Source organism: Felis catus, chromosome B1 (genome assembly GCF_018350175.1).
Source record: "Felis catus isolate Fca126 chromosome B1, F.catus_Fca126_mat1.0, whole genome shotgun sequence".
Lineage (NCBI taxonomy): Eukaryota > Metazoa > Chordata > Mammalia > Carnivora > Felidae > Felis > Felis catus.
The window spans coordinates 137,706,470-137,733,686 of NC_058371.1; the positions used below are offsets into that span (position 1 = coordinate 137,706,470).

Genomic DNA, 27,217 nt, shown 5'->3' on the forward strand with positions numbered 1-27,217 from the left:
ATGCTAGGTAAAATTAAGTTCCTCTTTCTCTAGAAAGCATTATTATAACTTTTGGAAGGCATTATATGTGATCTATGCTGGTTAGGATTTTTTTAAAACCGCTTAGCAAATTAGTACTTGCTTAGATACCTGTAACTCTTGCCTAACAGAACAGACCAAAAGCTGGAGGGTCGGCAGCAGAGAGAGAATACAGCTCATACACACTTCTGCTAAGATACCTCTGTCAGCAGCTTGGGTTTGCCTTTGGGCCCTATCTCTGAAAGTCTTAGTGGGTGGGGGTTTCTCAAAGGACTAGAGAGAGGGATTTGGCCTGCAGACTATTGTAGCTGCCGTCGAGGGGCTCTGGAGTCACACGGCCAACTAGGCAAGAGAGCACCCAGCCCTGCACCTCTTCTCCCTGACGCCCTTCCCAGCCTGCTGGGGAACAGTGTGTCAGGACAGCCACACAATACACAAAGTCCTGCTCTGGGGATAAACGGAACATGAAACTTCCAATCCAAGGTAAACAGAAGAAACAAATATAAAGAACTGCCCTCGGGGCACCTGGGTGTCTCAGTCGGTTGAGCATCTGACTTCAGCTCAGATCATCTCAAGGCTCATGAGTTTCAAGTTCTGCATCAGACTCACAGCTATCAAAGAGGGAGCCTGTTTCAGATCTTCTGTCCCCCCCGCCCCCCGCTCAGGCTGTCTCTCTCTCTCAAAGATAAAAAAACATTAAAAAAAAAAAAAAAGATGGGGCACCTGGGTGGCTCAGTCAGTTGAGCGTCCGACTTCACCTCAGGTCACGATCTTGCGGCTCATGAGTTCGAGCCCCGCATCTAGCTCACTGCTGTCAGTGCAGAGCCCGCTTCGGATCCTGTCCTCCCTCTCTCTTTGCCCTTCCCCACTTGTACTCTCTCTCTCAAAAATAAATAAATCTTAAAAAAAAAAAAAAAAAAGCCTTCAAATACAGGTGCAATTATAAACACACCAAAATTAGGCCCCCTGGAAGACGCACAAACTCTAAGGACAATGAGCATGCAATCAACAGCTGGCACCAGGTGAAGGCGTCTGGGCAAGTCTTACCAAGCAGAGGCTTTCACAGAACAACCAGAGACCAACCTTCCCCCAGCACCCACTATCTCTTCACCTGCCACTAGTTGTTTCCTCATTCACTACCGTTTCCTTCTGTAAATCTCTAGAGGATCTACATTCGTACACAGAAACTGGAGTGTGAGCTTTCTATTCTGACCCAAAGTACTCTTGAAGTCACTTATATTACCAGTACGGTACAGTATATACTGTTACGTGGATTCAATCCTTAAAATAATAATGCATCTGGCTAACGTACCCCATATAATAAAGTACTATTATAATGGGTAAAAAAGATGTGTATCTTTAAACAGGTGGATCATGCCAAGAAAGTCCTGAGGTTCAGAGCATGACGGGTGCCTGGGGACTGGGGTCACCTGAGGGAAGGTGGAGAGAAGGCTCCTAGTCACCAGGGGGATGTGCTTATCAACTGGAACAAGAATGACACAAAAGCTCTCAAACCATTCAGAGTTCTCCTCCCCTCTAGCTTTTTGTTTCTTTTTTTGGTATTTTTCTGAGTGTGCATAGCTCATCTCAGTGCTGTTAAATACATATGATCACGTCTACTGTAAGCTGATGTCCCTCACCATGCACCTACCCTCATACTCGCATCTGCATGCTCCATCACCCAGTGACACCCCTTAAGTTGTCCTTTGTTATTTTGCCATTTCATCCATGTGTGTGTATATACAGAAGGATGGGTGGGAGACCATGGATAAGAGTTACAGTGAGAAGATCTAGTCTTTCCAGTACCACTTGCCCACGCATAACCCCCAAGGAAGGGTAAATGGAGAGAAACATGGGTCATTTGATTCACTGCTCCCTTTTATAAACCTGTTTCATTTTTTGAGGATCCACACAAACTTTCTTTACAGAGGCCACGTGTTTGCAGTGCCAGGCCCGGCACTTACCCTGGAGTATACAACAGAAGTCAGATTACTCGGGGCACCTGGGGAGTTCAGCCGGGTAAGTGTCTTAACTCTTGATTTTGGCTCAGGTCATGATCTCTCACGGTTTGACAGTTCGAGCCCCACATCAGGCTCTGCGCTGACAGTGAGAAGCCTGCTTGGGATTCTTTTTCTCCCCCTCTCCTAACCACAGCCCTGCCCCCCGTCTCATGCCTGCATGTGCTTTCTCTCTCTCTGTCAAAAAAAAAAAAAAAGGAGTCCAATTACTCACCTAGAGTAACATCTGTCAAAAACAAGATGTTGTTGGTTGAGCACCCAATGCTGTTTGCAATCTTTCGGTAACTCTCACTCTCCACTTTGTGTCCAATCTTGGTATCAAAGTGACCATCAACAAGCTGCACAAAGGGAAAGAAAAGACTGACGTCATAAATACACTTGCAACCCAACTCCTTTGTCTTTCCATTTTCTCGGAGATACGTAACAATCATAGTGATTTCGTCCCCTCAGTAAATAATCCCTGAAAGCCTTATGGAGGCTACAGAAAGAAAACATAAGGTAAGATTTTATAGAAATAAACATTTGGAAGAAGTAAACAATTCAATGTATATAAGATCATGTTTTAATTTACTTAGTTTTCTTTGAGAAGCATTAATTTTATATCCAAAATCTTTTAAAACACACATGCCCTACTTTCTATCCTTAAAACCCCATTTATACTCAAAAACTACTTATTGGACTGGGTTTCACTCCTGATGACAGGTCCTGAACATTGTCCTCTGATCCCAGAATGAACAGATCTCTCTAACCTGTCTCACTAATAAGCTGTTACTTAACTTTCAAGAAACTTCCATTTTTTACATTTTGAAATTCTACCCAAGAGCTAGTAAATATATCCTTCCTGTCTTAAAGATAACTGGGATAAAAATATGTAACTTGCTTATTTAACTAACATGAACCAAAATAAGTCCACATTTAGGATCAGCTATTATGTGATACTTTGAATACTGTCAGAACTTTTCACAAACTAAAAACAAGCCTAACAACACTCAAAGACAAATTAAGGTAATATTAATACTATGATTTTTTTAAAACTTTTAAAAAGTTAAGATCGGTTTTATAGATTTTTTCTTTCTCAAGTCTGCCTCACTTAGTACTTTTTTATTATTGAATTCAGTAATTACTGTGTCTTATCTACTATCACCTTAATGTCTGTTCCACTAGAGAGCAAAACGGTAGTTTACATCTGTAATCAGAGATACAGATATCTGTACACCAATAATGCAAGGGTTTTATTCCTGACTTAATATTTGATTTAAACTAAAACACAGGGAAGTACTAAAATGAGAATATGACAACCTCCAAAGCCAAAGTATTCTCTGTGCACAGTAGAGACTCAATGAATACTTGTTAAAAGATAGCTGGCTGGATGACCTACTATATATCACTACATTCAGCCTGTATTTGGTTAGCTGGCATTTCTTTTTCAGGTCCTAAACGCCCTGCCTTCTTCCACTGACCACCGTATCCTCCAGAAGGTGTAGGGATGGTGGGACAGGGGAGCAGGCAGGAATTGTCTCATCTACAAGAAACGTAATAGGTGGCCTGCACGTATCACTCTTCAATAACATGCCCAGTTCTCTCTTACAGAGAATGAAATTTCTGAAATGTCTCTCCAAATCGCCAGAAACAAATGAACCCACACTGCACTCTGCTTCATGAAAGAAGTTTATGTGTGCCTGTGTTTGGATGGGGTATGTGCCACTATGGACCACTTACCTGACTTTAAACAACCAAAAGAAGCGGGCCATTAGTGTCCTCTGAGTTGACAATTTTCTGATGTTGGCAAGGTAGCTGATTTATAAGCCAGCTCCTATCTTATTAGCTGTATTACATATACATCTATATATAATATACATTTATATATTCCTGACCCCATCCCAGACCTGCCAATTCAGATCTGCTAGGAAGCATGGCCCAGGGATCTACACTTTTAACAGACTCCCAGGTGATCGCTATTCACAATAGCTTAAGAACCTCCAATGCCAAGACTGGCTCCACAGAAACAGTTTATCCTTCCTTCGAATGTATTCTCCAGTTTATCCACGTCTCTTTACCACCTGCTTAGCATATATGCATGCAATGATCTGATTGTTGATTTAGCTTATAACTGTAGAATATTCCTTTAAGATTCTTTATTTCATGCTTTGATAGTGTCAAAAAACAAAGTAACCTACTCAGTTAACCTACCTCAAGAATATCTCCCTCTGTAGAATGCCCAAATAATAGCTTCTGGGCCTCTACACTCCCTGAAGAATAGATATACACCTTCATTCCAGCCTCTCTCCATTTCCTGACTGCTGGAACTACATCTTCAAAGAACCTGGAGGGAAGACCACCAAGGTCAAGTGAGGGAACACATTATTCAACCAGATGAAAACCAGGCAAAATAGTTGGAACAAGTTTCTCTATTTGTGCCCATGAGAAGCACCTCCAAGAGACTTCGAGTCCGGTCTGATAAGCCTGTCACTGGAGATTCAGGATCACAGTGGATTAGAAGCAACAACTTAGGTGGAGAGGACAGTTTTGGGCAGACAGCCACACTAATGACAGTAAATAGTGATTACAAATAAGGGATGAAATAACAGTGTTTTTTAAAGTTCCCAAGGAACTCCAAAAAGCAAATAACAATCATGGAATCTTTGATGTAATCCATGACAAGAAAAGGTTAAATTATGTCCAGTGTGTCTTCACAAAGCATGGCAATGCCTTTAAAAAGATGTGCTTCCAAACAATTAAAAGAAAAACATTTGCGGGTTCAAAGCTATTAATATCTGATCAGCTAGAAAATGGAACTTCACTTCTTGAGAACTAAGAAAACCTAAAGTTTTACTCTATAGAAAAAAAATTACAAAATAAGCCAGTTAAGAGACCTGTACCATCCCACATTAGCAGGTCAGCAGTGTCTAGCTTTTGATTCCTGACACTAAGTCCTGCTTACCCATTCCACAAGGTCTTCCCTATCCGGTGGTGGAAATAATATCGCAGGAAATAGGTGCAAAGAGAAGCACAAGGAACTTGGAATGTGGAACCAGTCATCTCTAAAAGATTAACTGGAAAATGTCAGAGAAGTCTCCTACTGGATAAAACAGCTTAATATGTAATATTAATTGAAGGAAAGAGATCAACTAGTTCAAAACCAGTATACATAATTATGGGTTACTTTGTGCATTACTTTATACTCCTAGAGACAGGATTTCTTTCACGTTGCCAATGCAGGGCTTAGAAGTCTAAGAGAACTTATTTCACGTCTCTGGTTCTTATAATTAAGTAAACCAGACCAAGAGAAGAAAGGACTAACTACTTCAAGCATTCTCTCCTGGCTCCACTCTTGTGTTTTACAAAGTGAACCAGCAGACATTCCCAGATCACTGGCCGATCTGGAAATTCTTTTTTTTTTTATTTTTTATTTAAAAAAAAAAATTTTTTTTTACATTTGTTTTTGAGAGACAGAAAGAGACAGCATGAGCAGGGGAGAGGCAGACAGAGAGGGAGACACAGAATCAGAAGCAGGCTCCAGGCTCTGAGCTGTCGGCACAGAGCCCGACGCGGGGCTCAAACCCACGAACTGTGAGATCATGACCTGAGCCGAAGTTGGACGCTTAACAGACTGAGCCACCCAGGCTCCCCGGCCTATCTGGAAATTCTAATGCAGCCTTTAAAAAGTGGAAGCCCCTTGTAAAGTACATAAAGGTATTGTATCTCATTTGACAGAAAAACAAAAGAAATACAACAGCTAGAAGTAGACTTGGATCTTAGGGTTTACATGAGGCAATGGCCTAAAACCCTTAGTTGGCAGTGTCTAAGAATTTCTTGGGCACCTGGGTAGCTCAGTCAGTTGAGTGTCTGACTCTTGATTTCAGTTCAACTCATGATCTCATGGTTCGTGGGTTCAAGCCCCAAATCTGCCTCCGTACTGACAGTGTGGAGCCTGCCTGGGATTCTTTCTCTCCCTCTCTCTGCCCCTCCCCCGTTCTCACTGTCTCTCAAAATAAATAAACTTAAAAAAGAATTTCTTAGCAGGGTGCCTGGCTGGTTCAGTCAGTAGAGCATGAGCTTCTTGCTCTTAAGGTTCTAAGTTTCAGCCCTACATCGGATGTAGAGATTACTTAAAAATAAAATATTGAAAAAAAAAAAATTTCTGAGCAATACAGGACTCCCTGTCTCCTTTGGCAGGAGCGCTCCCAGAACACCACAGCCAAGACTCCAGTCAGGGTGGTACTCCTAACACCCTGAGTAACCCCAAAGTAACACGTAAATAATGGCACCCATCTTTCTCCTCTAACAGAGCAGAAAGCAAGTGATTGAACAGTCCTGAGACATAGCCCGACAGTGCCGCCACTCGTATGCTAAGGATCAAACAGGACTTAGTTCAAGGAAGTCACCATCTTCTAGGAAGCTGTTTTACACTGGGATAAAAAGTCCTTCGGCCATCCCACAAAGCCAGGCATGCTGGTCTGGGGAATTGAGCCGGATGGAAGGCTTTCCCCCGGCTCTGAAACAAACAAAACAAACCCTCACTTGTTAAAATAAAAAGAATGTTGACTTTATCTATTTTATAAATCACACAATGAACACTGGACAGAGAGGACCAGTGGAAAACGCATTCGGTTTTGGGGCTGGTGAAATGTTTTGAGTTACATACTCTGCTTTCATGCGCCCAGCTGCAAAAGCCGCCCTCCACATGTGGCCCTGCAGCTGTTTCAGCGCCGTGGTCTTTCGATCCAGAGACATCTGCCAGCGCACGTTATCCACCACGGCCTGGATCATCTGCTGCAGGTCATCTGCTCCATTCCCAGATGCAGCAGGGATGGGAACAGCCCCATCCAGGTGGGAATCCTCTTCAGCCTTGAAGTCGTAAACAAGACGTTTGGTTCGGACTTATTTTTAAAAAGATCACTTAAAATGAGACCTGAAAACCAAGCTGAACAATTTTCTCCAACTATCATTAGCACCTAGCACTGTGACAAATTAAAGTGTCTTACACTTTGGAGGAGGATAGTGAACGATTCCTAAAGGAAAAGTGGATTCTAATTAATGAATTTACATTACCTTTCCTATATTGCTAAAGCTGAAATTTAAATCAAGAGGCATGTTGTACATGAGAAAAGACACAGCATACAATGGTAAAATGATATAGTAAGACCCAGTGTGTTGATTCACTTACTGGGATCAACAAACCAGGACTTTAATTACATCTGATCATTTTTTCTGCACTATAATGAACTGAGGAAGAAACAAAATCTCAACAAAATCCGTTTCTGCCTGGAATTCAATTAAAAGAAGCTAGCAAAGCAATGTCTGGGGTTGGTTCTTTTTCGGTATCTGTCAATATGAAAGGAATTTTTTCTTTGCAAAAAAAAAAAACAAAAAACAAAACCCTAACAGCTATTTAGAACAATGACTGTGAGTAAGCATATTCCAATGATTTATACGCTACAATGGGGGAATATGTATGTATGTTTCAACAACAAGAGTTGTAAGACAAGACAAAGCTGAGGGAGGGGAGTTTCAGACGAACCCTGAGTTATCTAGAATATTTAACAAACCCAAATACTCCACGGCCCAAAGGAAGGGACTGTACGTCCAATCCCAAATTCAACCATTAAAACATTTCCAGAGCGTTCCACATTGCCCGATGTAGAAAACTAACTAGAAAGTAACTGCCAGAGTTCACCCTGCACAGCCTATAAGATCTTTGCCACTGAGGCAATTTTAATAAGGAAAAAAAAAAAAAAGCAGCAACAACAGAGGGGTGGCTGGGTGGCTCAGGAGGTTAAACGTTTGCTTTCAGCTCAGGTCATGATCTCACAGTTTGTGTTAGAGCCCCGCATCGGGCTCTCTGCTCTCAATGCAGGGCCCACTTTGGATCCTCGGTCTCCCTCATTTTGCTCCCCCTGCCCCCCCCTCGTGTGCATGTGCGTGTGCTCTCTCACTCTGTCAAATAAATAAACGTTTGAAAGAGAAAGAAAGAGTCCCATATTGAACTTAAGTTGGAAGAGGCGAGTCCGGTCTCAAAATGGAGGTAAAACCACCGCCCAGTCGCCCCCAGCCCAACTCTGTCCGTCGCCGCTACCACCGGGGGGAGGAGGGCCATGATCCAAAGGAACCAGAGCAGTTGAGAAAACTGTTTATTGGTGATTTCAGCTTTGAAACTACAGATGATAGTTTAAGAGAACATTGTGAAAAATGGGGCACACTTACAGACTGTGTGGTGATGAGAGACCCCCAAACAAAATGTTCCAGAGGTTTCGGTTCTGTGACTTACTCTTGTGTGGAGAAGGTGGATGTAGCAATGTGTGCTCGACCACACAAGGTTGATGGGCATGTAGTGGAACCAAAGAGAGCTGTTTCTAAAGAGGATTCTGTAAAGCCTGGCACCCGTCTAACTGTGAAGAAAATTTTCGTTTGTGGTATTAAAGAAGATACAGAAGAATATAATTTGAGAGACTACTTTGAAAACTATGGCAAGATGGAAACCACAGAAGTTATGGAGGACAGGCAGAGTGGAACAAAGAGAGGATATGCTTTTGTAACTTCTGATACAGTTGATACAACTGTTGTTCAGAAATACCACACAATTAATGGGCATAACTGTGAAGTGGAAAAGGCCTTTTCCAAACAAGAAATGCGGTCTGCTGGATCGCAAAGAGGTCGTGGAGGTGGATCTGGCAACTTTATGGGTTGTGGAGGAAACTTGGGAGGTGGTGGTAACTTTGGCCACGGTGGAAACTCTGGTGGAAGAAGAGGCTATGGTGGTGGAGGTGGTGGCAGCAGGGGTAGTTATGGAGGAGGTGATGGTGGATATAATGGATTTGGAGGTGATGGTGGCAACTATGGTGGTGGTCCTGGTTCTAAAGGTGGAGGAGGCTATGGTGGTGGTGGACCAGGATATGGAAACCAAGGAGGTGGATAATGGTGGCGGTGGTGGCGGATATGATGGTTACAATGAAGGAGGAAATTTTGGAGGTGGTAAGTATGGTGGTGGTGGGAATGGGAACTGTAACGATTTTGGAAATTATAGGGGACAACAGCAATCAAATTACGGACCCATGAAGGGGGGCGGTTTTGGTGGAAGAAGCTCAGGCAGTCCCTAAGGTGGTAGTTATGGATCCGGTGGTGGAAGCGGTAGATGCGGTAGCAGAAGGTTCTAAAAATTTTCAGAAGGGCTACAGTTCTCAGCAGGAGAGAGAGCGAGGAGTTGTCAGGAAAGCTTCAGGTTACTTTGAGACAGTCGTCCCAACTGTATTAGAGGAACTGTAAAAATCTGCCACAGAAGGAACGACGCTCCATAGTCAGAAAAGTTCCTGCAGCTTCAACAGGAAACCCTTCTTGTTCAGGACGGTCATAGCCACAGTTGGCAAAAAGTGCAGCTATTGATTAATGCAATGTAGTGTCAATTGGATGTGTATTCCTGAGGTCTTCTTTCTGTTGTAGCTTTGCCTTTTTCTTTACATTATATCAGGTATGTTGCCCTGTAAATTGTGGTACTGGTACCAGGAAAAAAAAATTAAGGAATTTTTAACTTTTCAAAACAATAAAAATAAAATAAAAATAAATAAATAAAATAAAAAGAGAGAAAGAAAGAAAGGAAAAAATCAGTTCTTTCCCAGTTCCACAATGTGGAAGGGAAAAACGGACAGTAAACCGGAGGGAGAATAGAGCAGAGCACCACAAGAGACAGACGCTGGCCCATGAGCAGGGAGACAGGTCTAGAGGGCTGTGTGGATGTGAAGCCCGAGGAGGACTGTGCGGGGGGCGGCACGGCTCCTAGCAAGAGGCAGAAGAGAGTGGAGAATGAGGTGCTGAGGTGCTGTCACTGGGAGACATTAATGAAAAATGTGACAAGACAGCACAAAACCTTTTACACACTACCCAGAAAAAGCTTCGTTTTAAAAATACATGACATTTTTATGCTTTTGGAATAGCTCCAGAGAGAAGCAACTGTAGAGACAATGAACTGCCATGATCTGCCCGTTTAATTATGTACTGTGAATTCCTAAGCAGGCAAGTCACTGCAACTGCCATGCCCTGTGAGCCCAGAGAGCTTCTTTTACAATATGCTCAGAGCGCATTCTAAGTCTCCAGGCATCCTCAATTCTCAGACACTTGGGAATGTGGAAGCAATGGAAGAGAAGTGTCCCAACCTGTTTCCTCAGAAGACTGACATCCTGCTGGCACTCCTCTTCTTCCCAATGTGTCTGCAGATACTCTTTAACATTTTCTTTGATGTAAGGAAATAAAATGTCCTGGGTAAATGAGTTTAAAAAAAAAAAAAAAAAAGAATTAGCTTCAGTCATTTGTATGAGATCAAGTTCTTCAACAATCTCACTTTGCTAGTTGTGGCATGTAAGCCATTGAAAATATGAAAATTACTGCTGTGGATATAGGTGTGAAACAGAAACAGAGACCAAGAAACAAATGAATTAGATCGAGTCAGCAAACTATAGCCCATGGGCCAAATCCAGTCTACCTCCTGTTTTTGTAAATGAAGTTTTGTTTTTGTTTTTGTTTTTTCTTAAAGTAAGCTCTATGTCCAACATGGGTCTTAAACTCACAATCCCAAGATCAACAGTCATATGTTCTACCAACTGAGTCAGCCAGGCGCTCCTGTAAAGCAAGTTTTATTGGAACACAGCCACTCTCACTTCCTTGCATTGTCAGTGGCTACTTTGGGGCCACAATGGCAGAGTTGAATATCTGTAACCAAGACCATATGGTCCGCAAAGTCTAAACATTTACTGTTCAGCCCTTTACAGAAAAAGTCCACTGACTCCTAAACTAGATTGTTGACCATAGGTCCTTGAGGGTAGGGATCAAATATACTTTGCTCACAGCTGTTATCAATACACACACACTATTTGGCCCATGTCCATGGATGACAAATATTCCAAAAAAAAAAAAAAAAAAAAAACAAAACAATTTGATCACCATGATTTTTTCTTGGTAATCAGACTACCTATAGAATACCCTGTAAGACAGTGATGGGCAAAATAATTCAAAAATAAATACCCTGTCGGTAATCCATACACTAGGACCATGATTTCTCTTAGGTCAAAATTTTTATTTACTTACCACTGAGCTTATGTATCTTTTCTTTTTTTTTTTTTTTTTTTTTTGTTTATTTATTTTGAGAGAGAAGTAGAGTGAGCAAATGGGAGGAGGGACAGAGAGATAGGGAGAGAGAGAATCCTAAGCAGGCTCCATGCTGTCAGTGCAGAGCCCAACTCGGGGCTTAACCCCATAAACTATGAGATCATGACCTGGAGCCGAAATCAAGAGTTGACATTTAACCTACTGAGCCACCCAGATGTTCCAAGTCTATGTATCTTTTCAAAGTAAATGTGGTACATTCAATAAGTTTTTTTTGTTTTTTTGTTTTTTTTAGTGTCTACTAGTGGGGCACAGAAAAGGGAATTGAAAAGATAAAATAAATCAGAGTCCCTTTTCTCCAAAAGCTTAAGAATTTAGTGGGGGGACAGGAGGATGGCAAGCAAACAAAAACTTGTGATATGGGGCAAAGGGTGAGACAAGCAGAGTATAAGCAGAATGCTGTACCAATCCAGAGTATGATAACCTGCAAGAGTCTTAGCAATTACCAGTATTTTCTAAATATTGTATTTTTCTAAAAAATACAGAAAAATTAATATACTCTATGATGTACACCCCAAGTATACAATTCAGAGAAGGTCTCATACTTTAAGGAAAACTGTATAATCAAGTTGAACTCAATAAGTCAGTTTATTGGGGTGCTTGGGTGGCTCAGTTGGTTAAGCATCCAACTTCGGCTCAGGTGATGAACTCAGGGTCCATGGGTTCAAGTCCCATATCAGGCTCTGTGCTGACAGCTCAGAGCCTAGAGCCTACTTTGGATTCTGTGCCTCCCTCTCTTTGTCCCTGTCTCTGTCTCAAAAATAAATAAACATTAAAAAAGAAGTCAGTTTATTTAGGGGCACCTAAGTGGCTCAGTTGGTTGAGCATCCAACTCTTGATTTTGGCTCAGGTCACGATCCCAGGGTTGTGAGATAAAGTCCTCCATCAGGCTCTGTGCAGAGCATGGAGCCTGCTTGAATTTCTCTCTCTTTCCGTGCTCCTCTCTATTGCTCGCATGCTCTCTCTGTCTCTCTCTAAAAAAAATAAAGTTTTTAAAAAAAAAATAATAAAAAAATAAAGTTTTTTAAAAAGAAGTCTGTTTATCTAAACTCATCCACTTATTTTTTTAATGTTTTTATTATTTATTTTTGAGACAGCGCAAGTAGGGAAGGGGCAAAGGGGGGGTAGAGGATCCAAAGGGGGTTCTGCACCAATAGCAGCGAGTCCTATGTGGGGTTCAAACCTATGAACCACGAGATCATGACCTGAGCCGAAGTTGGATGCTCAACCAACTGAGCCCCCCAGGTGCCCCTCACTCACTTATTTCTTTACTCAAATATTTACAGAATGCCCTTATAACTTCCAGTTACAAAATAAGTAAGTCACAGGGATATAAAGTAGAGCATGGGGAATATACTCGATAATACTGTAGTAACTTTATATGGTTATGGATGGTAATTAAACTTACTATGGTGAGGGTTTCCTAATGTAAAAAAATGTCCAGTCACTACGTTGCACACCTGAAACTAATATAATATTGCACGTCAACTGCATTTCAACAGAAAAATAAATGAAGAGTAGGGCTGATGTGTGTACCTCTCTTCATAACACATTATTCAAATTTCACCTGGCCTAGTAAAAATAAAGTCATTCAATTTTGCTTGTTCCCACATGGCGTTCCAGTAAGTAATGGATCATTCAGCAGATTCAAAAGCATACAGTGTAATCAAACAAATTGTTCAGCATACTTGACAGAACAGCCTTGTTTAAACTCAATAAAAACTCAATCCTGATCTAAAAGAAGGAAAATGAAGAGCTGAGATTGACAGCTTGCTTTTTCTGCAAGAGACTCCTTTTACCATACTGATAGGCTTCTGTTCTTTGAATACTTGGTTTTCCCATCATGCCCTACATCGTGCCCCTCCTTATCCTTCCTTTCACCTACTAATTTCTCCCCGACTCATATACTGTAGCAGGACTGCAAGCTGGCCCCCTACTCAACAATGCTGAGAAGATACACAAAAACTGAAGGTACACACACAGCCAGTCCTCTCCTAAGCATATATCATAGACAAACTCTAACACAGGTACACAAAGAGAGAAGTAAAAAAAATGTTTATTTTAGTACTGGGTGTAATAACAAAATCAATGGAAACAATCTAAATCTTTATTAGCTAGAGAATAAAGTCCAGTATATTCTTTCATTCTCTAAAACAACATATAAATAAATAAATAAATAAATAAATAAATAAATAATAAAAATAAAAAATACAACAACATACAGCAGTTAAAAACTCAATGTACTGAGGGGCACCCGGCAGGCTCAGTCGGAGAAGCATATGACTCCTGATCTTGGGTAAGTTTGAGCCCCACGTTGGGTGTAGAGATTACTTAAATAAAAAAAATACTTGAAAAAACATCAATGTACTGAAATTATGATTATAAACGTGAATATAAACCCTAATGTATAAATAAAATTCATACAAAATGAGAGGTACTCAAGAGTCTCACTTATATTTATAATGTTTTATTTCTTTAGGATCTAAAACAAAATAGTCTCAAATTTAAAAAGCTTTGTGGTGGATGCATGGTCATTATATTAATCCGTATTCTTGCTTATTTAAAATGTTTCACAATTAAAACACAAGGCAACTTTGATCCCTCCTCCTCTACCTGCTTCTTTCTCACTTGGTCATCCTCCTCCAATGTCCTATCTCCATTATTCCTCAACTCCCAAGCAACTGGAAACATTCCTGGGGAAAAACTATTGGGTTAGATTCATGGCCTCTCAGTAACTGAAAAGTTGAAGTACTTGAAAGGTATAAAAACAGATACAATGCTATAGTACTTTATGTTTCACAAAGCCCAATTTCCCATGTCCAGCTTTACTGACCCCAAGAACAATTTATGGAGAGCCTGTGAAGCCTGAGAGCCCAAGTCTTTAACCTCTCTGGCAGAAGAGAAGAAATAGACTATAGGCAGTATGCCAGGCCAGGGGGTCCTACCTCTGCTTTTTACTGACATATTCAACTTACCCCCTCTGAGCCTCAGTTTTCTCACCTGTTAAATGGGAATGATAATACTAAGCAGTCACTGCAGAAATTAGAGATAATTAGCTAGAAAGCACCTAGACCTTACCACTTACCATATTCTCCAGCACAGACAAACATTTAAACTGGACAAGGATCACCTTTGACCCAAACTGAGTGACAAATAATAGCAGAGAAGTTCCCAGAGGATAAATCACAAGCACAATCAAGTCATACATTCAAGTTTTACTGAGGACCTATTGAGTGCCAGACGCCGCTGATAACAGAGTTATGAACCACAGCCTCGCCTCAGCGAACTCACAGGTGCAAGGTTTCAAACAATTTTGAACTTTTAGGAAAAGCTTTACAAGTTAAACATTACTTTCGAATTCCTGTTCATCCAATTTGCCCCTTTCCTCTAGACATAAAACTCCCTTCTGCGCTAAGTACACACGCAAAGCTAGGCAATGAAAGCAGAACTTAGTATGACACATGGAACAAGACCACCTGGGGCTGACATGTTAGCAGACTTCTATTTTAGTGCACAAGTGTTACTGCATCGTATAAAAGTACATGGGGCACATAACTAAATTGTGAAGATTTTATCCTGTTCTTTCAACATACTTTCTGAGCAATCTATTCTGTGAGACAAATAAAATGCCTTCAAGTTGCTTATTTTTAAAGTCAGTAACGGTATCGATTATATATGCTATGATAACATATAAGAAAGCTCTAAAAATAGACGTCAAAGAGCTAGTGCTTCTTGCCCAACCCTGCCCATTGAACATTTTCAGGCTTTGAAAGTAATTCCAGAAAGAACTGTAATGATAAACGCTTTAACTTCAGTCATAATCCATTTATGGATAATTTCAGAATATTATAGCATGAAAACAATGCTGCAGTAAACCCAGGATTCTACAAGTGTGTGAATGTTTTTAGTCCACCAGGCACCGAAGGGGCTGTTATGCTTTAGTAGTACATATAACAAAAGGCCATAGAACTAAATGAGAGTATTTGTCTTTCAGGCGACTATGATTAAATTCCACTAAATGCTGGAGGGGATCCTATGCAAGCAGCAATTTACATTACTCTGCACAGCTCAATGGTAGCTTTCTGAAAGAGCTCCATTAAGGCTCCTGAAGGGCCACAAAATTTCTGAACATCTAATTAAAGAAGTTGCCTCATTAATGTTTAGAAGTCCAAATATGGATTTGCTTTACAGTCAAGTGGTCTGGTCGTTTTAATAAAAAGGTCATAGAATCAATAAAAATAAAATAGTTGCTATAATGTTTACTCAAGACTCCTCTGAGGAAAATGGGTAATAAAAAGGTAATGGGTAATACTTAGAGTACAGCTATTTAAAGAAACTATTTTAAAACCCTTCCAATGAACCACATAGTACGACAAATGATTCAAAGTATTTGAGAACTTAGAACTTTTTCGGCCAGAAAATTAAACACGAAGGCAATACTTTTAGGCTACTATTTTTCTATTAATCTCAGAAGATAAAAAGCAAAGGAAAATTAAGTGGGGTCTTAATTCTCTAAGCAAATCACATTCTCTAAATAAGAAATAAAACAGGTTAAAAATAAAGAACATAATCCCATTCTGGGGAATATCTAATGCACAGAACAAAATTGAGGGGAACATGGACATTTACACTACATTACATTCTCACTGGGTCAGGAGGTCATTTTCTACAATGACAGTGTATAATCTTTTTTTAAAATTGAGATATAATTGACATATATTAGTTTGGAGTGTACAACACAGTGATTTGATACATGTATATAATACTGCAAAATGGTCACCACAATAAGCCTAGTTAACATCCATCACCACACAGTTATAAATTTTATCTTGTGATGAGAACTTTTAAGATTTTTCTTGGCAACTTTCAAAATATACAATACAGTCACCATGCTGTACATTATATTCCAGAACTTACTTATTTTGTAACTCTAAGTTTGTACCTGCTTGAACACTTCCAATGTTGGGAATTTACTACTTCTTGGAGTGGTCCATGCCACCTGTTAAGACAGCTTCAGCAGTGGTGGTATTAAAATTGCTCCTTCAATATCCTTCCTGAAGACCCTACTAGGAGCTACCAAAAGTTTGGTGCTCTGGCTGCTACATGGGGCCACAGGAGCTCAGAAATTATGACTTTGGTGTCCCTATCTTCAGTGGGGTAGGAAGGGATGTAACCATTCCTCTTTGAAAGCAGAAGCCTTTAGGAATAAACATTAGATTTCATCACCTGAATTCAAAATGATTAAATATGTTGCTGATAAAAAAAAAAAAAAAAGTGTCTTCTAAATCCTGTTAAGGAGATTAAACTGTAATTAAAGAAAGATAAACTATAATCTAATTAATTGCAATGAATCACATCACACAAGGGAAAGTTGTCATTACAAGGGGCTAGTAGCTGGGATAAGGTTTAAAAAAGACGCACAGAGACAGAATTATCAGGATCTCATGAATTTCAGAGAAGGAAACCAGATTGGCCTGGAGTCCTAGCCCCAAACAGCAGAAGGGAAAGGAAAGGAATTGACAATTAGCTTTTTGAATCCACCTACCATCCCTGATGGCGACCCCCTCTGAACACATGATGAAGCCTGGGTTCTAAAAGGTTTCATTGCTGGTACAAAGTAAAGGCACAACTCAAACCCAGGCCTATGAAATCCCAATGCCTGAGTCTATCCAGCTCTGTGGGTAGATGACGTTGGGGAGCACTACTCTTGGGATCACCCAACACCCTGGGGATCGTGATATTCTCTACAGATAATTCTAATATACCTTTGGTTTCTCAAAGACATTTGTACAAAGCAAATGAGAGATTTGAGGGGCACCTGGGTAGCTCAGTCGGTTGAACGTCTGACTTGGGCTCAGGTCACAATCTTGCAGTTTAAGATCATTTGAGTTCAAGCCCTGCATTGGGCTCTGTGTGGACAGCTCAGAGCCTGGAGCCCACTTCAGATTTTGTGTCTCCCTCTCTCTCTGCCCTCCCCTGCTTGCGCTCTTTCTCTCTCTCTCAAAAATAAATAAACATTAAGAAAATAAAAAAATAGAAAAATAGAAAAAAAAAGAAAAAGAAAATGAGACATGTGAGTTCACCTGGCAGTTCTATAACATTTCCAATAAACAGTAGTAATAATATAAGTAAGTTTTATAATAGTGGGAGTAACTGCCAACGTTTATTAAGTCCTTATTATTCCAGGCACTCTCTATCTATAGTCAATCTTTAGTGACCTCTCATCTAATTTCATGATTTCAAATCATGAAATTTGCTACTGACCCTCAAATCCACAGCTTTACCATATAACTTCTCCCTGAACTACCAAGCACTCCAAATTTATTCAATGGATTAATGAACGGTCTGAATGATCTCATTTCAATTCTCTTAATAACCCTAATGAAACAAGTATTATTATTTCTCCCATTTTACACAAACACATAAAGGTTAAGTACAAATTAATAGACTATGGTAACAGTTTATCAATCAGGTCTTGTTCTGTTTTGTTTGAAGAACCAGATCCCAGAGCTTCATCACCCTGGCTGCAGGGATCTAATGAGCTTAACTGAACCTACAGTGACTTAGACCCACACAAGGTCCAGCCCAGGAGTCAGCCAGCCTCTTGGAGCATACCAAGAGAACTGCGAACACTGGCCTGACCACGGCTCCTCTTCAAAGTCCCACCCAGGTCCCACTCTCGGGATTACCACTAGTTTCCAAACTATGTGTCTTAGTCTCTTTCCTCAGTGAAGGGTGTTAGCTCCACACTTTTTAGACTTAAGAAAAGGAATTTGTTCAAAGGTCACAATAATGAATCATTGGGAAAAAAATCAAGTTAATGAACCCCTCATATACACACCCAGAAGACAAAGAACCTTTTTCTGTATTTAAGACTGCTGTCTTTGAAAAGAAATCTGTGTTTCTGAAATAGAATCCCCTGGGAAGAGGTCCCAAGAGGTTCCAGGAGGGCCTCTAAGGACAGAGCTATTGACTATGTTCACATTCTGTAGAGGAGTGATGGAAAACTGGGTACAACAGGCTCACCGGGGGTTGCCTTCCACCCCTCTCTGACCCCTACATACACCAAAGCCAATTTTGAAAATTAAATGAGCAATTAATTATGAAAATCAAAAGTATGATACAAAAATAAGTTTGTTTTTTTTACTATAAAAAGAATACCTTTTTTTCTTTAGTAAAGGAGTAACGTGGGGGTAAGCTGTAAGAATGGAAAATGTTAAGAACCATCAAACACGGGAGGGCGCCTGGGTGGCTCAGTCGGTTTAGCGTCCAACTTCGGCTCAGGTCATGATCTCACAGTTCAAGGGTTCGAGTCCCGCATCAGGCTCTGTGCTGACAGCTCAGAGCCTGGAGCCTGTTTCAGATTCTGTGTCTCCCTCTCTCTCTGCCCCTCCCCTGTTCATGCTCTGTCTCTGTCTCAAAAATAAATAAACATTAAAAAATAAAATTTAAAAGAATCATCAAACAGAGAAGGACTTCTCAGAGCTAAATACAAGATATACTTAAAAAGTTTATCTGGGCAAGATAGAGGCCTACCTACATATTTAAAAAGTGGGAGTTAGATATTATAATTGGTGCCTTTTTTTGGAGTAGATCAGACTACATTTATTTCAATAATCTCAACTGCTCTACGCAAAGGAAAAAAATCAGAAGGAATAGTCACCAAATTCTTAACGGTCATCTCTGGGTGGCAGGAGCAAAAGGAGACATTCACTCTCTATATTACTATATTATACTCTTCCATGATGTGTGCAATTTATAACAAGCATGAATTACTTTGAGAAAAACTTGGGGGGAAAAGACTTTCCTCTATTCTCACAATAACAGATATAAGTTTCCATAGGAGAATATATTTAACTTTTAAACTTAATTTTTTAAATGTTTACTTATTTATTTTGAGAGAGAGAGAGAGCACAAGAGGTGAGGAGGGGCAGAGAGAGAGTCCCAAGCAGGCTCCACACCCCCAGTGCAGATGTGGGGCTTGAACTCATGAACCGTGAGATCATGACCTGAGCCAAGATTAAGAATAGGATGCTCAGGGCGCCTGGGTGGCGCAGTCGGTTAAGCGTCCGACTTCAGCTAGGTCACGATCTCGCAGTCCGGGAGTTCGAGCCCTGCGTCAGGCTCTGGGCTGATGGCTCAGAGCCTGGAGCCTGTTTCTGATTCTGTGTCTCCCTCTGTCTCTGCCCCTCCCCCGTTCATGCTCTGTCTCTCTCTGTCCCAAAAATAAATAAACGTTGAAAAAAAAAATGAAAAAAAAAAATGAAAAAAAAAAAGAATAGGATGCTCAACCAACTGTGCCACCCAGGTGCCCCATAGCTTTTTTTTCTCCAATTTTTTTTAAGTTTATTTATTTATTTGGGGGGGCGGAGAGAGGGAAAGAAAACCAGTGGGGGAGGGGCAGACAGAAGATCTCAAGCCAGCTCTGTGCTGACAGCAGTGAGCCCATTGCAGGGCTTAAACTCAGGAACCATGAGATCGTGACCTGAGCTGAAGTAGGATGCTTAACCGATTGAGCCACCCAGGTGCCCCAACCCCACAGCCTTTTAACTTAATTTTAATGGTTAATAAAATTTCTACCTTTCATTTTTTTTTTTTTAAGTAAACTCTATCCCCAAGACGGGGCTCGAACTCATGACACCAAGTCATTACACCGAAATCAAGAGTCACATGCTCCCCGACTGAGCCCACCAGGCGCCCCTCTTTCATAGTTTTTAAGGTCCATTTTTTGCTGATTTCTTCCTTCGGACTTCTAGGTTTTAGAAATGTTGATCAATGAAAATTCTAATGTCACTCTAGAAACACTTCAGATAAGTTATATGCTGTTCAAATGAGATAAAGTACTACCTTGAGGAAATGTGAAATAGCAAGGACAGACAAGGTGGGGAAAAACTCAGTCCCAACCCTGCCCATGACCATTCTGGAACACATCATACCACCATCACAGAGCATTTACTGAATGCCTTATGTGCCTTTTTTAAAAATTCTTGTTTTAGATTGTACTGGGCCCCCCAATCAATTCATACATACAAAGTTACGCTATGTAATTGTCGACCATTACCCAAATAACCTACCAGGTTTTCCATCTAAGAAATAAGTAAATTAAACAGTTGCTATCAAAATTAAAAAAAAAAAAGGAAAGAAAGGCTTCAGTCTCTGTCCATGGGGAGCTCTCAACATTGCTGGGAGACAGGACACAAATTTAACACCAGAGGCAGCATGTGCTGCAGTGGCAAATATACGGCCCTACAAAGGAGGGAGAGGATTCTGAAATTCCTGCTCAAACAAAACTCCTTTGAGAGCAGAAGCAGATCTCACTTCTGCGTTTCCATAGCCTAGCACAATAAATATTTTTTAAGTTAATGAGTACGTGGAACCAACCTGCACTTGGAGAGGAAAAAGTATTACATTCTGAGCTGAAGAAACAGTGGTGGCATGAAAGGGCATGACCTGAATGGGCATTTTCAGCTATAAAACGTGTAACAGAATAAAGGGACAGGAAATTGGAAAATCCTGTTCACCGAAGAGCAGAAGTTGAAACTTTATCTCTCAGCCAACAGGAAACCAGAAAGGATTTCCATGGTGTAAAGACAACCTATTTATGTACCTGTCCTCCTTACCAGGTTCCATGAGGGTGACGGCTGGGTCTTAAGGATTCTGGATCCTAGAAGAGCCTGGCACATGATTGGTATTTAAATAAATGTGAGAGAAAGGAAGGAAAGATCATACAAGTGCAGTGACACAAAAGGTTCTAGAGTAAGAGACCAGAAAGTCAAGCCAGGGGTGCTTTCCATCCACTTCTTGATATACTCAGACCTAATACAGTGATTCTCCAAAGCCTCTTCCCTTTGTTTCTGGTTGAATCAACAAAAATCCTCTCATGTACCAAACATGGGTATATGTCCCTTTCGGAAACAGAATGAAGCAATGGGGAAGGTTTGGGAGAATGTTAAGTAAACCACCCAACAGCTACTTATCAAGACAGTCCTGCCATTCTAGTGCTTCCACAAATTCTTTGAAAGTAGATACACTGGTCTCATTCTTACTGTATTTTTGACTAGAGCCATAAGGAGTAGAGGTGGAGGTAATCATGGTGGGGAAAATATGTGGAGCAGGTGTCAGTAAATGTTAGTTGCCCCTTTTCCTTACTGAATCTTCACAAGCACTCTCTGTATCCCTTAGTCTGATACTTCTTGCATTATCATCAGTGTTTCTACAGAGCTTTATAATTTTTCAAAGTGTTCTGCGTTCTATTCCATTCAGTCTTCATCACCACCTGATAAGCACCCCAGATCCTACTATCTCATCCTTGCAGATGAAAAAGCCTAAATTCAGAGATTCAATGAAGACGGGGAACGTAATTCAATTGCAGTTACTGGTGTCAATAATAAACAGTATAGGTAGAAGGAATTTTCTAGTTTGCTGTCCTTTGAGGGCTGTCTTCTAGCCGGTTTCATATTGAGGGCAGAATGGGCATCATATATTTCTCAGTGCTAAAAACGGTAGAAGTGGCAATACTTATCATTTGGATGTTTAACCAAAGTTGGGATATACTGTCAGACAACACAAGCTCTCTTCCCAGAAAAACCATAAAATTAACATAGCAGTTGGGGCGCCTGAGTGGCGCAGTCGGTTAAGCGTCCGACTTCAACTCAGGTCACGATCTCGCAGTCTGTGAGTTCGAGCCCCGCGTCGGGCTCTGGGCTGATGGCTCAGAGCCTGGAGCCTGCTTCCGATTCTGTGTCTCCCTCTCTCTCTGCCCCTCCCCTGTTCATGCTCTGTCTCTCTCTGTCTCAAAAATAAATAAACGTTAAAAAAAAAATTAAAAAAAAAAAGTAACATAGCAGTTTTCATGAGAAAGAAATGTCAACCTCAACATTTCTCAATTATTATCTTTTAAAATACAATGCTGAGGGGCGCGTGGGTGGCGCAGTCGGTTAAGCGTCCGACTTCAGCCAGGTCACGATCTCGCGGTCCGGGAGTTCGAGCCCCGCGTCAGGCTCTGGGCTGATGGCTCAGAGCCTGGAGCCTGTTTCCGATTCTGTGTCTCCCTCTCTCTCTGCCCCTCCCCCGTTCATGCTCTGTCTCTCTCTGTCCCAAAAATAAATAAAAAACGTTGAAAAAAAAAATTTTAAATACACTGCTGAAATATAAAAGAACAGGGGCGCCTGGGTGGCGCAGTCGGTTAAGCATCCGACTTCAGCCAGGTCACGATCTCGAGGTCCGTGAGTTCGAGCCCCGCGTCAGTCAGGCTCTGGGCTGATGGCTCAGAGCCTGGAACCTGTTCCCGATTCTGTCTCCCTCTCTCTCTGCCCCTCCCCCGTTCATGCTGTGTCTCTCTCTGTCCCAAAAATAAATAAACATTGAAAAAAAAAATTAAAAAAAAAAAAAAAGAAATATAAAAGAACATATAAGAGTAAATTACAAGCATTGGTAAACAATCAAGAATACATCAGTCATTTCTAAAAGTGTTTTAACCTAAAATATATTTCAAAAATATACATATTAAACTAACACTAGAAAAGTATATAAGCAGGATTATGTTTCTAAAGGGAATCAAGAAGCACCTGGCTGGCTCAGTCGGTGGATTGTTCTATTCTTGATCTTGGGGTTGTGAGTTCAAGCCCCACATCGGGTGTTGAGATTGCTTAAAAATAAAATCTTTAAAAATAAATAATAAATAAGTAAATAGAATCAAAACCTGTATCATTTTGATCTCAATCATTTGCTCTCAATGGGTATCTGCTGGGGCGCCTGGGTGGCTCAGTCAGTTTAGTGTCTGACTCTTGATTTTGGCTCAGGTCATGATCTCACAGCTCATGGGTTTGAGCCCCGAGTCAGGCTCTGCACTGAAAGCACACAGCCTGCTTGGGATTGTGTGTGTGTGTGTGTGTGTGTGTGTGTGTGTGTGTGTGTGTGTGTCTCTCTCCTTCTCCCCTGCTAGCGTGTGCACATGCTCTCTCAAAAATAAACTGGAAAAAAAAAAAACAAAAAAAAACAACGGGTATCCACTACCTCAAACAAATATTTATAGGATCAAGGATTTGTCTGTTTAATTCGTATTTTCTAAAACATAGAAGGTTTAGTTTGAGATCTTTTTTTTCCCTTAATCTAACTCAAAACCTTGCCAAATACCTCATTCTCTAAGGTAAAACTCTAGCCCTTAAACAATGTCTTTACCAACCTCCATACCAGCACAATCCTTAAATATCAACACAATCTTTAAAACGAAAACTGTCAGGGACACTTGGGTGGCTCAGGCGGTTGAGTGTGTGACTTCGGCTCAGGTCATGATCTCATGGCTCATGAGTTTGAGCCCCACGTTGAACTGAGCTCAGGCCGAGCTGTCAGCACAGAGCCTGAAGCCTGCTCAGATCCTGTCTCCATCTCTCTCTCTCTGTCTTTCCCCTGCTCGTGCACACTCTCTCTCTCAAATATAAATATTAATAAAAATAAGAAAAAAACTGTCAAATCTTAAAGAAAACATTATAGATTGTATCCAACACCATTAATGATAAATTTGACAAGCGGAGCAAATATAAATTCTAATTCCTTTATAGCCTAGATCCTCTAAAGGCATCTATTAGAGATGTTTGTGCTAACCAAGCATGGTAGAGGGGAAAATTCCCCCACCCTCAGATGTCCATATCCTAAACCTCAAAACCTATGAATATGTTACTTTATATGGCAAAGGGACTGTAGATATAATAAATTAAGATTCTCAAGATGGCAAGATTATCTTTGGATTATGTGGTTGGGCCTGATGCAATCCCAAGGGTCATTATAGGTAAAAGGAAGTAGGAAGGTCAAAGTCAGAGACTGAAAGGTTGGTCTGAAGATGCCATACTGTTGATTCTGAAGACAGAGGAAAGGCCCAAGAACCAGGAAATGTGGGCAGCCTCTAGAAACTGGGAATGGCAAAGAAATTTTTCTAGAATTTTCTAAAATCTTCAGAAGGGACACAACCCTGCCAATACCTTTTTTAACTCCGTGAGATCCACTTCAGTTGAGCCTCTAGAAGTATAACATGATAAATCTGTATTGTCTTAAACCACTAAGTGTGTGGTAATTTTGTTACAGCAACCAGAGGAAAATAATACAACAGGTTTAGCAAGGCACTATTTACCTGCCCCTCTGCCAGGATATCCAAAGGCTTATTATACTCAAGTCCCTATTATACATACACATTCAACTAAATAAACACTTAAGTGTACTATCTAGTTACTCCTGGAAGTACACATAACTCCTTGCTAACAATTCTATTTGTCCTTTAAGAAAGGGGCTTTTGCTTTACAGTTCAGTTTTGGAAGGCGATTTGCAAAAAAAGCTGGGGAAGTGGCGACCTGCTATTAATCCTTGGTGTCTACCAGGCTTACTGCATGACCTTGTTCCCTTGTATACAGCCTTACTGATTCATAATCAATTTACTTAACCTCTCTCTCAGAGGTTGTGGTTCTGTTAACGGTGACAGATCTCTAATTCATCTATACTCTTTCTTGGTCTGCTTTACCATATCAAATGGGCCATCAGAAAAGAGCAGTGCTAACAGGCCTACACATAGGTATAACTTGCAAATTTCTATGACGCCTAAATCCTTAAAAGTGTGGTACATAGAACGGCAGCAGTGGCATCACCTGGGCATCTGTGAGAAACTCAGCATCAAGTCCCGTTCCAGATCTTTATACCAGAAACTCCATTTTAGGGGCACCTGGGTGGCTCAGTCGGTTAAGTGTCCAACTCTTGATTTCGGCTCAGGTCATGATCTCACGGCTCATGAGTTCCCCCGCACCAGGCTCTGCACTGACAGTGTGGAGCCTGCTTGGGATTCTCTCTCTCCCTCTCCACCCTAACCCCACTCGTGCTCTCTCTAAATAAATAAATCCTTTAAAAATTTTTTAGAAAGGGGGGTGCCTGGATGGTTCAGTCAGTTAAGTGTCCAACTCTTGATTTCGGCTCCAGGTGATGATCTCACCGTCTGCAAGTTCAAGCCCCATGTCAGGCTCTGTGCTGACAGCACAGAGCCTGCTTGGGATTCTCTGTCTCCCTCTCTGCCCTAACCCCACTCATGCTCTCTCTCTCTCACTCTAAATAAAAATAAAAAACAACTTTAATTTAAAAAAGGGGGGGGGCACCTGGGTGGCTCAGTCGGTTAAGCATCTGACTCTTGGTTTCAGTTCAAGTCATGACCTATAGGTTCATGAGTTCAGTCCCCGAATCAGGCTCTGCACTGATGTGCAGAGACTGCTTGGGATTCTCTCTCTCCCTCTCTCTCTGCCCCTGCCCTGCTTGTGTGTTCTCTCAAAATAAACTGGAAAAAAAAATGTTTTTTTAATAAATAAATAAATAAATAAATAAATAAATAAATAAATAAATCTTTAGAAAGAAAAAAAGAGCCAACTACATTTTAGCAAGGTCCCTAAATTATTTGTATACACATTCAAGTCTGAGAAGCACAAATACAAAGAGCCTCTGGCAAGGGTACCCACCACGCCCCACTTAATATATTTTAGGGACAAAAATCCCAATCAGGTTCTTATTTTCAGTTAATGGAATCTTCTTAATTACCAAGATTTTCTTTTCAAGCACAAAGTTTTCTTAAGGCATAAATGAAAAACATGCTCCCTGCCCACTATTCACTACTACAATTTGTTGGAGTGGTAGGATGAAATATTGATGTAAACATATTTATTTTACAAAGTTTTTTCAAGGGTTAAGCATTCATTAAATGTTGTCAGTAGCCTTATGAGGTAGAGATCCACACAATATAGCTGAGGAAATACGTACCTACACTCAGAGACATTAACTAACTTGTCATAAAACATTTGGGAGAAGCCAGAATGCTAATCCAGACCTGTATAGTCTCCAAACCTATCCCTGTAACTACTACTCTATACTGTCAATCCTCATTATTTGTCGGTTCCGTACTTACAAATTCTCCTACTCACTAAAGTTTATTTGTAACCCCCAAATCAATACTTGCTGCACTTTCCTGACATTCAGAAACAGGTACACGTGCAAAGTGGCAAAAATCTGTAAACACTTGATGTACACATTCCCCCACACAAAGTGACGATTTGACTTGTTTCACCTCTCATAGTTTAAACAAGTGTCCTTTTCAGAGTCGATTTACTGACATATTTTTGCATTTTGTGCTTTTTGTTGGTGACCTTGCACTTCAAAAGGGCTCCCAAGCAAAGTGCCTAAGTGCTGCCTAATGTTCCTAAGCCCAAGAAACTGTGATGTGCCTTAGAGAGAAAATACAGGTGTTTAGATAGGCTACCCTACAGCATGAGTTACAGTGCCACTGGCTGTGAGTTCAATGTTAATCTATCAATAATATATATTAAGGGAAACAGAAACACACATAAGACAAGGTTACTACTGATCAGCTCACAGAAACGCTATGACCAGAGGCTCACAGGAACCTAACCCTGTATTTTCTCTAGGGGCAATGATTCATTATTGGCTAATATAAGATTCTCGGTGACTTTATAGAACATAACTACATCAACTGTTAGGTGTACAGATTCAGCACGTAACAACAGGAAACCCACCAAATTAAAGAGTATTTTCAGAAACAAGAGGGCAATTGTCTCCAAACCCAGAAACAATAGTTGAAGGCTCTTTGACAGGATAACCACAGAGACAGGTGATGGTGTTATTTCACAGGCTTATAGATTAAAAACACTGGAATAATACACCATGCAAAGTCAGAAAGTGAGTATGACAACACATGGACAAAAATCAAGTGGTGGCTCCACGGCCATGCAAGATGATTCAACAGAGTAAGGGAACAGAGTGTAACAACCTTTGTTTACATTTATTACTTTAATCTCATCTTCAAATTCCAATGTGTTTTATAACTTCATAATTAGACCATAAAATGTGTTCACAATTTATAAATTCTACTGGCAATGCATGCTCCAATTCTGCTGATGGTGTATATGACCAAAAAACGTTAGGAGATCAGCACTGTAAAGGATCAGAATCAGCACCTGAAAAGAAAACAAACTCCAGAGGCATATTGC

The 27,217-nt window shown here is 40.7% G+C and overlaps 2 protein-coding genes across 4 annotated transcripts in view; one reads left to right on the forward strand and one right to left on the reverse strand.

The window, feature by feature from the left end:
• ENOPH1 (enolase-phosphatase 1) overlaps positions 1-27,217 on the reverse strand; it is a 37,830-nt gene that overhangs the window by 4,616 nt on the left and 5,997 nt on the right. For 2 of the 3 annotated variants that reach the window (XM_023252989.2, XM_004001353.6), the window contains exons 2-5: positions 10,184-10,285; positions 6,682-6,884; positions 4,227-4,359; positions 2,251-2,374 (exon numbers count right to left, since the gene is read on the reverse strand). In XM_023252989.2, the coding sequence (XP_023108757.1) occupies positions 2,251-2,374; positions 4,227-4,359; positions 6,682-6,806 (382 nt within the window). In that variant the 5' untranslated portion in view covers positions 6,807-6,884; positions 10,184-10,285. The remainder of the gene's footprint in view (positions 1-2,250; positions 2,375-4,226; positions 4,360-6,681; positions 6,885-10,183; positions 10,286-27,217) is intronic. The other variant, XM_023252987.2, reaches the window with a different exon arrangement.
• LOC101088078 (heterogeneous nuclear ribonucleoprotein A3-like) lies at positions 7,976-9,373 on the forward strand. The gene is given in 2 exon segments (XM_045056166.1): positions 7,976-8,949; positions 8,951-9,373. Coding segments are annotated over 2 exon segments (1,077 nt in total). The 5' UTR covers positions 7,976-8,055; the 3' UTR covers positions 9,134-9,373.